Source organism: Bombyx mori, chromosome 14 (assembly GCF_030269925.1).
Source record: "Bombyx mori chromosome 14, ASM3026992v2".
NCBI classification, from domain to species: domain Eukaryota; kingdom Metazoa; phylum Arthropoda; class Insecta; order Lepidoptera; family Bombycidae; genus Bombyx; species Bombyx mori.
The window spans coordinates 2,042,433-2,058,811 of NC_085120.1; the positions used below are offsets into that span (position 1 = coordinate 2,042,433).

A 16,379-nucleotide genomic window follows, 5' to 3' on the forward strand; every position below is an offset into this window, starting at 1 on the left:
TTGACGTGACAACGTCTTATAATTCGATGGAGCCGGCTGCACGCACGAAAAAACATGACTCATACGGCGTTACCTCGCTCTGAGGCGTTCCATTTAAGACTTGAAGTGCAAGCGAGAGTGCGCAACGAGCGACAAAGAGGCACAATCAACACAAGAGGCCTCCGCATTCGGCAGCGTTCGACATCTGTCTCTCTCCAAGTCAAGTATGAAGTTCAGTGAAAAGTGAATGTGGTGTCAATTGTCCATACAAAATATCTATCAAACACATAAAATTAAAATTTTCTTTTGAAAAATGAAACCATTCCATTAGTATTTTCTTATGACGTTGTCACGTTCACCTATCGTCAGTAAGCAGACTTTACAGACAACCGATTTTTTTTCTACCTAGTTGAGAGCCTTGAGAGGCTATTTCAGCGTAATCTTAACTAGTAGGTGAGCTCACCGGGCTCAAACCTGACGTCGTTGCTAACACGAACCCTAGCAAGAGCCGTGCTTCGCAGAATCTACCACCGGATCGAAAACGCGACCCACTGAGAAGATCCGGCGAGAAACTCAATGGGCTGTGTCTGAGGGTTAATTTACTCGTTGAGCCCTTCGTCGCAAGCGACGGGTTCGACGAGAACGACGACCGGTGCTTTGAGTACCTAAAAGTACCTAAAAGCACCGTTAGCGGATCGGGGGGATCCGAAATGACGTGTTTGGGGCGACGTCGACTGCTTTCCATTCTGTCCGCAGGATCGGGAATGTATGGTCGTCATTGTGAACGAATTTTTGACCAAAAACTCAATAAATACCATCGGGCTAGCACCGCGTTCACCAGATATATTTCCAGTCGACTTCTTTCTTTTTTTTTTATCTCAAATTACCACTTCGCGGCACTCGTTTTCATTCGGTAAAAGACAATAGAAAATTCACGGCGAGAACTTAACTCAATTCGAGAAAGCGTTTAAGAAATGTTTTGATGATTAGATTATTCGTTGGCGAAAGTGTATCGTTTCTGAAGGAGCACACTTTGAGGTTATTAAATAAATTTTGGATGAATAACTAACATTTTGTGTATTAGTGATCTTTTCTCGGTATTTTCTTGACAGAGCAGTGTGCACATTTTTTTAAATTGCTATTGATAGACGAACTCAGCCCACCTGGTGTCAAGTAGTCACCGGAGCCTATAGAGATATATAACGTAAATGCCATCAATAATAATATCTCAAGGTACCTTCTAAAATCCCAGTATAGTCTTGTGAAAGTGTAGCCTTGGTGAAATTTATGAAGAAGTATAAATAGTCTTTGACAATAGAATCATGATAGTGTACATACAAACTTACAATTCCAGTTCATTCCGATAGAGGCACCCGTCACGCGCGGACGTGCTCATCGACCACTCGATCGCCCGGCCTTTGTTCGCCCGGCTTTTGTTAGCCCGGCCATTGTTCGCGCGGCCTGTGTTCGTGGTACATCTGCCGACTAAGTGCTCTTCCTGGAAGTTTTTATTTGTTTTGTTTCCTTTTGTTATTTCTGTGTTCGTGGTACATCTGCCGACAAACTGTCTTCCTGGAAGTGTTTAATTGTTTTGTTTCTTTTTGTTATTTCCGTTTTGTTGTGATTTTTCTTTGTCCTGCAGTAATCGTGCCGCATCGCCACCTGTGTTCAATAGAACCGCTCAGGTCCGAGAAGTTGGGGCCTCGCCGCAAGGCGAGTGTTTTCTAAGACCCAGGGTAGCCCCACCTGGGCACGTAGACATCATGGACGCTGTATTTGCGGAATTTCTCCGGCTTCGCTACCCAAAGCTCACTTCCGAGTTTCAGGCCTTCAAGGCCGATCACACTGCGAGCCCTCTCGTGGACTCCACCGAGCTCGCTGCTCCTGCGTCGCCTGTACCTGCGTGCAAAGCTTCTGCATCGAGCACCGCAGCCTCCGTCGTGCCTGCCGTTCCCGCGTCGCCTATACTGGCGAGTAAAACTGCTGCGTCGTCCGCCGTGGTCACCGTTCCAGCAGCGCGATCATCCGCGGCCTCCGTCGCGCCGTCCAAAACACCTACTCGTAGGTCACCTGCGCCCGCCTCCTCGTCCTCCGACTCTGACTCGGAGATGGAGGTCGACCTCGCTCCCGCCTCATCGACGGATGGATTCACCCTGGTGCAAAAGGGTAAGAAGCGTGCCGCGGAGTCTCGAGCTCCCGCGGCCGCTAAAATTAGCAAAGCCGCGAACGCGTCGCGCCCCCGCCCTCAGACTCCCGTTGCGCCTCCAGCCCGTGCCACTCCGTCGCCGCGTCCGGTGGCACAAAATAAAGCCCAGACCCCTCCCCCGGTAATCCTTCAAGAGAAGGCAGCTTGGGAACGAGTTTCCCTGGCCCTTAAGGCCAAAAATATCAATTTTACGAATGCCCGTAACCTCGCGAACGGCATTCAAATTAAGGTTCGAACATCCGACGACCATAGGGCCCTCTCTTCTTACCTCCGTAAGGAGCGTATAAGTTTCCACACATATACGCTCCAGGAGGAGCGCGAACTCCGTGCCGTTATACGTGGCATCCCTAAAGAGTTGGATGCCGAGCTCGTCAAGGCCGACCTTCTCGAACAAGGCCTACCGGTTAACTCCGTACACCGCATGCACACAGGCCGCGGAAGGGAGCCATATAATATGGTTCTCGTCGCCCTCCAGCCTACCCCCGAGGGTAAGCAAATATTCAACATCCGAACGGTCTGTAGCCTTTCCGGAATCGCAGTCGAAACCCCACACAAGAAAGGCACACCTAGCCAGTGCCATAACTGCCAATTATACGGGCATTCTTCCCGTAACTGTCACGCGCGCCCCCGATGCGTCAAGTGCTTAGGCGATCACGCCACGGCCCTATGCACTCGCGATCAAAAAACCGCGACAGAACCGCCTAGCTGCGTCCTGTGTCGAACACAGGGTCACCCCGCAAATTACCGCGGATGCCCCCGAGCCCCGAAAATAAATCGCCGCGTCGCCCGCCAAAACCGCCTCCGAGCTTCCGGCCCAGACATCAAAGCCTCGGCACCCTCTGTGTCGCAGGCTAAGCCAGCGTTCGTTCCGGCGCCGGTGCCCAGTGTCTCGGCCTGGGCGAAACCGCTGCCGTACATGAACACGGCTACAACTCCCTCCTCCGCGATTCGTCCCGCCCCCGCGACTCGTCCCTCTCCCGCGACTTGCCCTCCGACCGCGTCCGACAATCTCGCTTTAGCGATCGACTTCTTTCAGTCGATCAACTTTGAGCGCGTTAACGCTTTGGGCGACGCCATTCGCTCTGCCTCCACTGCACAACACTTTATCGCCGTTGTGCAAGAATACGCCGACGTATACGCGTCATTAAATACGTACGTCCTCCCCTCACTCCGCCGGTAATCAATGGCGTATATAAGTAGAATAAAGCCCCTATCCGTAACGATAGGATTTTTTAACGCTTACGGTCTCGCAAATCAGCGTGATCAGGTTTCTGACTTTTTGCGTGACCATCAAATTGATATCTTTTTAGTGCAGGAGACCCTACTTAAGCCCGCGCGCCGTGACCCTAAAATCGCGAACTATAACATGGTCAGGAACGACAGGCTCTCTGCTCGTGGTGGTGGTACCGTCATTTACTATAGAAGAGCCCTGCATTGCGTCCCACTCGATCCTCCCGCGCTCGCTAATATCGAAGCATCAGTGTGCCGAATCTCACTGACGGGACACGCGCCGATCGTTATCGCGTCCGTTTATCTTCCACCGGATAAGATCGTTCTAAGCAGTGATATCGAGGCGCTGCTCGGCATGGGGAGCTCTGTCATTCTGGCGGGCGACCTAAATTGTAAACACATTAGGTGGAACTCACACACCACAACCCCGAATGGCAGGCGGCTTGACGCGTTAGTCGATAATCTCGCCTTCGATATCGTCGCTCCGCTAATCCCGACTCACTACCCGCTAAATATCGCGCATCGCCCGGATATACTCGACATAGCGTTATTAAAAAACGTAACTCTGCGCTTACACTCGATCGAAGTAGTTTCAGAGTTAGATTCAGACCACCGTCCCGTCGTTATGAAGCTCGGTCGCGCTCCCGATTCCGTTCCCGTCACGAGGACTGTGGTGGATTGGCACACGCTGGGCATCAGCCTGGCTGAATCTGATCCACCATCGCTACCGTTTAGCCCGGACTCTACCCCGTCTTCTCAGGATACCGCTGAAGCCATAGACATCTTAACGTCACACATCACCTCGACATTAGATAGGTCATCGAAACAAGTTGTAGCGGAGGACTTCCTTCACCGCTTCAAATTGTCCGACGATATTAGGGAACTCCTTAGAGCTAAGAACGCCTCGATACGCGCCTACGACAGGTATCCTACCGCGGAAAATCGTATTCGAATGCGTGCCCTACAACGCGACGTAAAGTCTCGCATCGCCGAAGTCCGAGATGCCAGATGGTCTGATTTCTTAGAAGGACTCGCGCCCTCCCAAAGGTCTTACTACCGCTTAGCTCGTACTCTCAAATCGGATACGGTAGTAACTATGCCCCCCCTCGTAGGCCCCTCAGGCCGACTCACGGCGTTCGATGATGACGAAAAAGCAGAGCTGCTGGCCGATACATTGCAAACCCAGTGCACGCCCAGCACTCAATCCGTGGACCCTGTGCATGTAGAATTAGTAGACAGTGAGGTAGAACGCAGAGCCTCCTTGCCACCCTCTGATGTGTTACCACCCGTCACCCCGATGGAAGTTAAAGACTTGATCAAAGACCTACGTCCTCGCAAGGCTCCCGGTTCCGACGGTATATCCAACCGCGTTATTAAACTTCTACCCGTCCAACTCATCGTGATGTTGGCATCTATTTTCAATGCCGCTATGGCGAACTGTATCTTTCCCGCGGTGTGGAAAGAAGCGGACGTTATCGGCATACATAAACCCGGTAAACCAAAAAATCATCCGACGAGCTACCGCCCGATTAGCCTCCTCATGTCTCTAGGCAAACTGTATGAGCGTCTGCTCTATAAACGCCTCAGAGACTTCGTCTCATCCAAGGGCATTCTCATCGATGAACAATTCGGATTCCGTACAAATCACTCATGCGTTCAACAGGTGCACCGCCTCACGGAGCACATTCTTGTGGGGCTTAATCGACCAAAACCGTTATACACGGGAGCTCTCTTCTTCGACGTCGCAAAAGCGTTCGACAAAGTCTGGCACAACGGTTTGATTTTCAAACTATTCAACATGGGTGTGCCGGATAGTCTCGTGCTCATCATACGGGACTTCTTGTCGAACCGCTCTTTTCGATATCGAGTCGAGGGAACCCGCTCCTCCCCACGACCTCTCACAGCTGGAGTCCCGCAAGGCTCTGTCCTCTCACCCCTCCTATTTAGCTTATTCGTTAACGATATTCCCCGGTCGCCGCCGACCCATTTAGCTTTATTCGCAGACGACACGACTGTTTACTATTCCAGTAGAAACAAGTCCCTAATCGCGAAGAAGCTTCAGAGCGCAGCCCTAGCCCTAGGACAGTGGTTCCGAAAATGGCGCATAGACATCAACCCAGCGAAAAGTACTGCGGTGCTCTTTCAGAGGGGAAGCTCCACACGGATTTCCTCCCGTATTAGGAGGAGGAATCTCACACCCCCGATTACTCTCTTTAGTCAATCCATACCCTGGGCCAGGAAGGTCAAGTACCTGGGCGTTACCCTGGATGCATCGATGACATTCCGCCCGCATATAAAATCAGTCCGTGACCGTGCCGCGTTTATTCTCGGTAGACTCTACCCCATGATTTGTAAGCGGAGTAAAATGTCCCTTCGGAACAAGGTGACACTTTACAAAACTTGCATAAGGCCCGTCATGACTTACGCGAGTGTGGTGTTCGCTCACGCGGCCCGCACGCAAATAGACACCCTTCAATCTCTACAATCCCGCTTTTGCAGGTTAGCCGTCGGAGCTCCGTGGTTCGTGAGGAACGTTGACCTACACGACGACCTGGGCCTCGAATCTATACAGAAATACATGAAGTCAGCGTCGGAACGGTACTTCGATAAGGCTATGCGTCATGATAATCGCCTTATCGTAGCCGCCGCTGACTACTCCCCGAATCCTGATCATGCAGGAGCCAGTCACCGTCGACGCCCTAGACACGTCCTTACGGATCCATCAGATCCAATAACCTTCGCACTAGACGCCTTCAGCTCTAGGAGCAGGCTTAGGGACCTCGGTAACCGTACTCGTCGAACTCGACAAAGAGTTCGCCGTGCAACCTAACCCATGAATCAGCTCGCTGAGTTTCTCGCCGGATCTTCTCAGCGGGTCGCGATTCCGATCCGGTAGTAGATTCATTCGCGAAGCAGCTGCTCTTGAGCTGTTAGGTCTCCTTCGGAGGCGCTCGGGTAGCTGTTAGCAATTCCCACCCCTCCTGGCTGAGCCTTTGCTCGCCCACCTGTCCTGGTGAAACTGGAAAGGCCTCCGGGCCACCAGTAATCCTTCAATCATAAAATAAAAAAAAAAAAAAAAAAAAAAACAATTCCAGTTAATTATAGTCGAATTTCGACTACCGGGGGACCACTAGTACACTTTTAATGCGAGAAGACGATATATCCAGCGGTGGAAGTCTGTGGGCTTAAAGATGAAAAAATATTCTTCCGTCACCATTTTCAGAAATTCCGTAGAAAAATGTCGCGATCATACTACAGGGCCGTATTTCTAAATTAATTTAAAATTATTATAAGCTTTTTTTTATTGCTTAGATGGGTGGACGAACTCACAGTCCACCCGGTGTTAAGTGGTTACTGGAGCCCATAGACATCTACAATGTAAATGCGCCACCCACCTTGAGATATAAGTTCTAAGGTCTCAGTATAGTTACAACGGCTGTTCCTTCCTTCAAACCGCATTATTGCTTCACGGTTGAAATAGGCAGGGCGGCGGTACCTACCCGTGCGGACTCACAAGAGGTCCTACAATTATGTTCTATTGAGGCTAATTATGTTCTATTTGAAATATTACATCGACGACGGAGGCGAGCGCAGCGTTGGGCGTCCCTCTGCCCGGTGGACCAATTACTTGCGGCGATATGCTAAAGAAGATTGGATGCGGAAGGCGGAAAATCGCTCATTGTGGCGGACTATGAGAAACGCCTACATCCAGCAATGGAGAGATACAGACTGATGATGATGCAACCGATACAAGCAGCGGACGGTTTTGCTTGATAAATTAAATAGGACCCTCCAGTGTTTTGAATCTATACTAATATATAAATCTACAGTGATTTTTACGGATGTTCCGTTATAACTACTGAACCATGCATCCGATTGACTTGAAACTTGGTATTCATGTAGAAATTACATGTAATTAATGGATGGGCTAATATTTATATGAGTGTTGGACTCCCTAATAATAATGACAATAAATAATAATGTTAACTTTAAATGCCCAGCGAAGCGAGCGAGTACGGCTAGTATTTTATATCTTTATACTAAAAACAACAGAATACTGAAGTCGTTCTTAATGCACTCCGTAATAAGTTACGTTTGGAATTTTGCGTAACGATAAGCTCTTGTAAAAAAACGAAACTGTAAATTTGACTAATGATACAATATGTCTACGTTATTTATATTGAACTAGCTGACCCGGCAGACTTCTTGGTGCCTCAATCGATTAATAAAATACCTAAACTTTTGTATAAAATAAACTTAAAACAAATAAAAGGAATCCGTCCGACGGGAGACACATCAAAGAGAAAACAAAATTGTTATTTTTATTTAATTCCGAGCATTTTCATATTCATCTACTTTTTAAACTTTCTCTGGACATCCACAAATACAAGACCAAAATTAGCCAAATCGGTTTAGCCGTTCTCAAGTTTTAGCGAGACTAACGAACAGCAATTCATTTTTATATATATATGTAGATATATAGATATATTATGTTTCATTAGGCATTTTTATATCCATTCAAGGGAGATGTCACAGAACTGTGCGCAAGAGGATTACAGAGTGGTTAAAAGTATTAACTCCGTTTTCTGAGCTACGTTTGATTCCAGAGTCAGACTCGAATGCACTCCTAACCGCCCAGGACTCTAAAACGCGAAACTAAGTTGAAATGAAAATGGAGTTAAACTTAAAATTTTATGTTCCCTTTAGCTTTAAGCTCATAGATACTTCCGGGGTCTTATTATGGATTCTCATCGTTTCTTTTAAATACTGTTCAATAGTTAAATATATATAAGAATATGTTTTTGAAAAGGTTTAATTAAAAAATTAACTACTAATATAAATTAAAAATGTATTTAGGTTATTAATTTCTTGTTTCTAGAACAGCGGTTCTCTGAGTGCATCCCCCGATCTCTACGTAATTAAATTACATAGTCGTGTGAAGCTGAATTTGCCCTGTAACGGCATTTGAGTCTCATGGCAATAACAGTCGTATAGCGGGGGAGTTAGATCACAGTTTCGCCTGAACACGTTGCTTGGAAACTTTGTTGGTAGAAATTCGTGAAGCTATATCATATTTGGGGCCTAAGTCGAGTTTACGAAGTTTTTAATGTATGATATATTTAATTGCTCGCTGAGTTTCTCGCCGGATCTTCTCAGCGGGTCGCGATTCTGATCCGGTAGTAGATTCATTCGCGAAGCAGCTGCTCTTGAGTTTTTTGTCTCCTTTGAAGGCGCTCGGGCGGCTGTTAGTAAGTCCCACCCCTCCTGGCTGAGCCTTTGCTCGCCCACCTGTCCTAGTAAATCTGGAAAGGCCTCCGGGTCACCAGTAATCCTTCAGTCCTAAAAAAAATATATTTAATTTCATAGCCTCTGCGTAATTTTCGTACTGGATAATCTAAAAAAAAACTTACTATAATATTTTTGAGACGATGCTCCTTACCGCTGCTTGCCACAAAGATTGGGTGATGGAAGTTCTCACGTGATGATAATACATTATTCCCCTGGCTATTGATTTAAGCTTAAACGATTTACACAAATCTGAACTTTAATGAAGCATTTGCAAAAGTGAAACTCCGATGCGCTGTTTACAGAATCTAATAAAAAACTCAGATTAGTATTCAGTACTTGTAAAATTAAAAATCCATTCTTTCCAGACAATGATGAAGTCTTACGAGTATATTCATAGGTACTTTTTTTTTACTAATGTAACCTCTTCCAACACTCTAACTCCTGATCATATAAGAATTATTGCAGCCTGCGCGTTATAATGTTTTGAGCATTGAGGTTCATACCGGCGAACTAATATTTCGCTAATGTCTCCTTAACCCTGTAACGAACTTAATCTCAATACATTAGAGAGGCTACAATTGTAGATAGCGAGCCCCTAAAAGCTTCAGAAAATTAAGGTCTAAAATGAGCTTTCGCTAACAACAGAAATGGAGTCAGTAAAAGCTCAGTCGGTACGGATCGTGAACACAGAGTAGGTCCCACGTGGTAATAATACACGTTACAAATTTTTTTTTTTTTTTCAAATATAAAATTAAATTTATTTATTCAATTATTAAAAAAAAAGAACACAATATTCCTAACCTAAAAGTACATGTTATTATCCGCAACACGCTACGTCAGATTACAGAAATAAAGTTATCAGCAACATCATCATCATCATCATCATCATCAACAGCCCACAGTCGTCCACTGCTGGACATAGGCCTCTCCCAATCCAATCAGCAACATGCTTCGTCAAAAAGTACAATACTTACTTTCAGCTGCAAGCGTCGTTACACATGAGATAGCCGCGACAAACCGTTTGCGCACCTCACAAATCTATACTAATTATCTATTTACTGGTGGTAGGACCTCTTGTGAGCCCGTGCGGGTAGGTACCACCACCCCGCCTGTTTCTGCCGTGAAGCAATAATGCGTTTCTGTTTGAAGGGTGGGGCATCCGTTATAACTATACTGAGACCTTAGAACTTATATCTCAAGGTGGGTAGCGCGTTTACGTTGTAGATGTCTATGGGCTCCAGTAACCACTTAACACCAGGTGGGCTGTGAGCTCGTCCACCCATCTAAGCAATAAAAAAAAAAAAAAAAACTATTCCACGCCGACGAAGTACCCTATAAGCTAACTTTAATATATAATTAATGGATTTGTTTCTTTTTTCGACAGGTTTGCCCAACGATCTTTCCGTCTCCTGGCATCAATACCCGTACAGTCTTGGCATTGTGTTCTGTAAGCTTCGTGCCCTCATATCTGAAGCGTAAGTACATAATATGTATATTTGATTTTATATTTTTAATAAATCTGGTACGACTGTAAAAAATTATCGCAGATTTTAAAGAAAAATAATAATAAGAATCTTTGTTATCAATCTAATAACTGCATCCGCATTTATTATATTTTTTTCTTAACCTTTTTTTTCTTGTTTGAGCACCGCTCAAAGTAACTCTTTTCCCGGTTACTCGTAGTTGGAGAACCCATCAACCGGGTTGAGTATATTTTCGTAGAGAAATCGTAATTACAAAAATGATGTTAGCTTTATTAAAAACTAACGGCACGCTCCGGCTCCGCACGGGTCTTTAACAAAAATTTCAACGGTATTTGACGTTGTTTTATTTGTTTAAATATAAGAACACTTATTGCGGCATAACTATAATAGTTAGACATATTATTATGCTGTTGCGACACTTTTTGTAAATAATAATGTGTTCTACAAAGTCATAGTACATTATTTTATTCAATCATCAATAGTTTTCGCAGGGCACGCGATATAAAGAATATTTTATGTAATTTTTTGATACTTTAGGTTAAATTATTGGAGCTTTCGTCAGGATCTCTAATTTTTTTCAAAAAGGATTGTAGCCTATGCCACTCGGGAATAGTGTAGCTTCAAAACAGTGAAATAAATTTTCAAATCGATTCAGTAGTTTCGGAGCCTATTCAGTACAAACAAACAAACAAATATTTCCTCTTTATAATATTAGTATAGATTAAAAAATTAATATCAAGGCCTCAGAATAAATTACTTACTTAGATATTAACTAACCTAATCATTTAGAATGTTTCCGTAAGTTTGCTAAGTTCTAAATTGCGAAGCGCTGTTTGTTTGATGACGATAGTGTACCAGATGTTTTCAGGTCCAATAGCCCACTAAGCTTCTCGCCGGATCTTCTCAGTGGGTCGCGTTTCCGATCCGGTGGTAGATTCTGCGAAGCACTGCTCTTGCTAGGGCTAGTGTTAGCAGCGCCCCCAGGTTTGAGCCCCGAGAGTTCAGCTACTCGCTAGGTTACGCTGACATAGCCTCTCAAGACTAGCTTAGGTAGGGAAAAAAGGGTCTATCAAGTTCACCGCTGAGTCCGTCATAGCAAGTATGCGTAAATACATAGATGTACCTATACCATACCATACAGATTTTGTACTTCGACTACAATCAGTACAAGTAGAAAAAGATTTAGTTACGTCAAAATGAAATACTGGTGGTAGGACCTCTTGTGAGTCCGCACGTCTAGGTACCACCGCCCTGCCTATTTCAGCCGTGAAGCAGTCATGCGTTTCGGTTTAAAGGGCGGGCCAGCCGTTGTAACTATACTGAGACCTTAGAACTCATGTCTCAAGGTGGGCGGCACATTTACCTTGTAGATGCTGTAAACACCAGTAACCACTTAACACCAGGTGGTCTGTGAGCTCGTCCACCCATTTAATAATAATAATAATAATAATAAAACATTTATTTCAGAAAAAATCCATAAAATAATAATAATACAATAGTCAGCACACAAACAGTTCAACAATACAAATAGAAAATGAACAATATACTAATTCAATTAATTAAATATACAAAGGAAATGAATTAGAAACACATAATTATATCAATACAGTAGTAACCACTCTATGTCAATATTAGCTATCATTATGTCAATCAGTCAATTAATTTGGAGAAAAAATAAAATAAAAAGAAAATCATACACATTTCATAATGAAGAGTAAAATAATAATAAGGATATGTATGTGTACGGGCAATCATGTTTCCTCGGACCGCCAATGCCCTGCACTCCCGCTCCAAATCTGCGTCATCGGACAAATCATCCGTTACAATGTGGCCCAGATACTTAAAACTGGTCACTCTCTGCAGTTCCTCATCATATAATCATATAATTTAAGCTATAAAAAAAATCTTTTTCGCACTTAATGTATAAGCTACACTTCTACCAGACAGGAAATATTACATAGGTTGCAGTAGTTTACTTCATCTGTATTGATTTATTTGTCTTTCCACTTTTACAAATTTTTAGATGCGTGCTCACTATAAAGTACAGTGTGCTTTTAACGTTCTCGATAGCGTAAAAGTTAACTCAAATTTGTATGGAGCGCTGAGCTTTTACGCTATGGAGTACGTTAAAAAACCCGCACTTTTTTTTCCTACCTATGCTGATAGCCTTGAGAGGCTATTTCAGCTTCGCCCTAACGTTTGTAGGTGAGCGCACGGGGCTCAAACCGGAGAGTTGCTAACACTGACCCTAGCAAGAGCAGTGCTTCGCAGAATCTACCACCGGATCGGAAACGCGACTCACTGAGAAGATCCGGCGAGAAACTCAGTGGGCTGTGTCTGTGGGTTAATTCGCTCGACGAGCGAATCGAACCCGTCGCTCGTCGCCCGTCCGTCGACGGTGACCGGAACCCGCAATCAGCACATAGATCCGTTCACGTTTTTCCGCCGATACCCGCTTAACTTTGTTCTCCGTTTTTTTTTAATTTCCCTTGTCGCCACTACCGTCATTGCTCCCACGAATAAGTAATGTTGCCACATATCAATCCAATTTTTTTTTTAATTTTAACATTTTATATTTTATATTATAGTTGTTTCATAAAAAAACCTTACAAATGTAAGCGAAGTTCACGTACATCGACAGATTCTGATGCTATTGTCTGCCACTGCATACCAAAAGAGCTTATAGAACGTCGTGAAAGATTCTCAATATTTTTTAAAGACAAACACATTCTTTCGTTTTAATAACTGCTCTTCAAAAAAGGAGGAGATTCTCAATTCAACTGTATGTCTTTTATGCTAGTATCCTCATAACTTTTGACTGGGTGAATCGATTTTGATGATTCTTTTTTTATTAGAAAGCCAACACTTCCCGTGTGGTCCCATTTTAGTCCAGTTCTTATAATGGTATCCATGAGAAAACCATATAATTCTTAAATTTGCGTTAAGTACGTGCGTCATAAATAGATGAATAACTCAATAACTCAATATCACGCCAACCGATTTCGATGATTATTGTTTTTAGTGTATATTCATTTGTTTTGGAATATCTTTTTTTTTTTCGATTTGAAGTCGGTTTTTGTTAAAGCATGTCTATTTACAAATTGGCAATATCCAAAACCGATTTTGGGCACCTCGTTGAAGCCGGATTATTTTCTGATCCGCCACGAGTGAAATATTATTTGATGAAAATAAACAAACCTGTACAAACGTGAAGGGTTTGACGTAATAAGACTTAATTAAACGAATATCATGCTTCGACGATATTTGTTGTTATTGTATAATATAAAGGTTTTATCGTTTGATTGAAAACACCTCACGTCTATTATATATATATATATATATATATATATATATATATATATATATATATATATATATATATATATATATATATTAATACGTGAAGCAAAAACTTTGTATCCCTTTTTACGAAAATTGCGCGAACGGAGGAGTATGAAATTTTCCACACTTATAGAGAATATAGAGAAGAAGTGCACAATGCTAATATTTTGTTTAAATAATGCATAAAAGATACATTAAATCAATAAAGAAAACATTACACACACTACCATGTATTTGACACACACACATATACTCTTTGTTTATTGTCAAGCTTTTGTTATTGCATAAAGTCTGTAGTCAAATTAAGAATAGGTTAGTATTGTTTGTCTTTAATATTACGAGTATTTGTCTATAGTGTAGTCCTAGCGAAATCTGTAACAATAGGACAATAATAATGTTGAAACCTATTATTTTCAATTAATTATAGTCGAATTTCGACTACTGCGGGACCACTAGTATTATAAAATTTGTAAATTGATTTTTGGGGGTTACTAAAAGCTGATTAAATTATTTACAGATATGATCTTAACAATTTAGACCAAATTAAGCAATCGCAAATTCCGATGGACTACTAAATAGATCGCCCTGTGTCCGTTAAGAGTCCGCTTAAAGCCCAAAGGAAGATATCAATTCTTCTATTAAATCATACCTTTTTTTCAGAAATAATCTTACATTTGCATAATTATTGTTAGTAATATGGTGATAGATTCGGCGATACATTGTTATTACTAGGACAGATGTTAACAAATTATCTCCGGATGTGTCCCGTGCACCAGTCATGGTACAGCCAGAATAACCACTCGAAGTTATTGGTGGATGGGTCGGTAACAAAAATGGCCTACCACGCGTTTGTTCTATTCAGGGTTAGTATTAGCCAGTCCTCTCAGGTTGAGCTCCGTGAGTTCACCTACCATGCGTAGTTATAGTAGGAATAGGTTAAGTTACCAACGATTAGATAGGGATAAAATATTTGTCAGCCTACACAAATCGCAAAGCCGTCATTCCTTTTATTCTAATATCTTGCAGAAGCCCAAACAAATTATTAAACACACTTATTTTGTTCCCACTTCGTCATATTTTTTCGTGATCCAGGAAGCTCATTCCGTTAACTTAACGCGTAGAGATAATTTGATCTCCTCACTGAAAGGAAATAAGTAATATCCGGGTTCTATTTACATCTTATCTGTTTAATCTGTTTTGGTGCGCTAAGACGTGTTTGTGGTTGTTCCATTAAGATATGAGAATGTCGTGTGAAATCTTCGGGGATAATTCCCATTTGTCCGGTTATTATATCTTTATATTTATTAGCTATCACTAATTTTGAATTTAAATTTCGTTTATTCTTTAAAATCTTTTTTTATACGAGAAGCTGAGTCGAATATAAGATGACCCAATTTTGATTGTACATACATTGAGTGATCCTCCTCCTCCTCGCGTCGTTTCCTCACTGCTGAGGGTCGTGACCATTATAATTCGACATGATTTTACTCCTTGTGATGTCCCGCCAGCGCCTCCGATCATTGGCCGCATGAAGGGCGTCGTGGAATGGGATCTCTAGTGTGGTGCGGATTTGGTCGAACCACCTTGTCGGACTGCGCCCGCGCGGTCTCTTTCCCTCGATCTTCCCTGTCACGAATAGTCTTTCTAAGCTATCCGGTGTTTTCATTGAGTGATAGTAGAGTGAAAAGTGTGAACGCCCGGGTTTGTTCCACCATTCTCCCTCTTTCAGCTGCGAAGCCTTCTAGTTTAAAGTGAAATCGATTACTGTAATGAAACTAAGACTTCTACTACATGCAACTAAGTGGATGGCGAACGCAACTGCCAAATTACGCTAAAAAACATAAAGCCAATCATCATCATCATCATCATCATCATCAGCCTATAGCAGTCCGCTGCTGGACATAAGCCTTTCCAATTGCACGATCCTCGGCTTCTCTCATCATCATAAAGTCAACATGTTTCCCAATTTTTATTCCACTACGACCAAATTATTAAAATTTTCATTTACAAAAGCATTGCTAAAAAGTTACTCTGAAAAGTTAAAATTGTTCGTTGTACGGAAAAATTATAGGAAACCACACCGAATGGAGTGTTTTAAAAAACATAACTTGATTTAAACATGGTGTGTTTAAACTTTAAGCTTCGATGAAAAAAAAAAAAAAACCTCGTGATTAGTTGGAGCGAGCATGGATTTTTATTAAGGCTGGTTCTTTTTTTTTTTTTCAAGCAACTGATTAAATTGCCATATATTCTTCAGGTGTCAATTGCCTTATTTAACTATTGTCCCATCCTTAAGCCTGCTAGATATCGGGACAGAAATATGATACAATAATACCTACCAGTACAGACTTTACACCCTACCCAGGCGACGGGGAAAAGCAAAGCCGTTGTCACTTGATACATTTTCTAGTCGAATCCCCCAGGTCCACTCTCTGTGCTTTTAGGCTCTTCAAGCACCGATCAACGTCCTTATCTAACTCGTTCAAAACGACGAAGAGTACTTTTTTATATACCCAATGGTAATCTAGGGGGCTATACCAGCGTAGCCGGGCGAGTAGGTGAGCTCACAGGGTTCTAACCTGAGAACCTTGCTAACATTAGTCCTAACAAGAGCAGTGCTTTGGAGAATCTACCATCGAATCGGAACCGCGACCCACTGAGAAGATCCGACGAGAAACTCTGTGAAGCACTGCTCTTGCTAGGGCCAGTGTTAGCGCATTCTCTCAAGTTGAGCCCCGTGAGCTCAGCTACCGGTCACAGCGTTGCTTGAATAACCTCTTAAGTTTCCAGCGAATAGCTAGGGTTAAAAACACCCAACCAGTAAAATTGTTTTTTTTTTATTGCTTAGA

General features: G+C 43.0%; 1 protein-coding gene across 1 annotated transcript in view; it reads left to right on the top strand.

Moving 5' to 3' along the window:
- Positions 1-16,379, top strand: part of NGR-A27 (neuropeptide receptor A27) — an 81,398-nt gene that overhangs the window by 19,928 nt on the left and 45,091 nt on the right. The window contains 1 exon segment of the mRNA NM_001134253.1: positions 10,089-10,179. Coding sequence (NP_001127725.1) covers positions 10,089-10,179 — 91 coding nt within the window.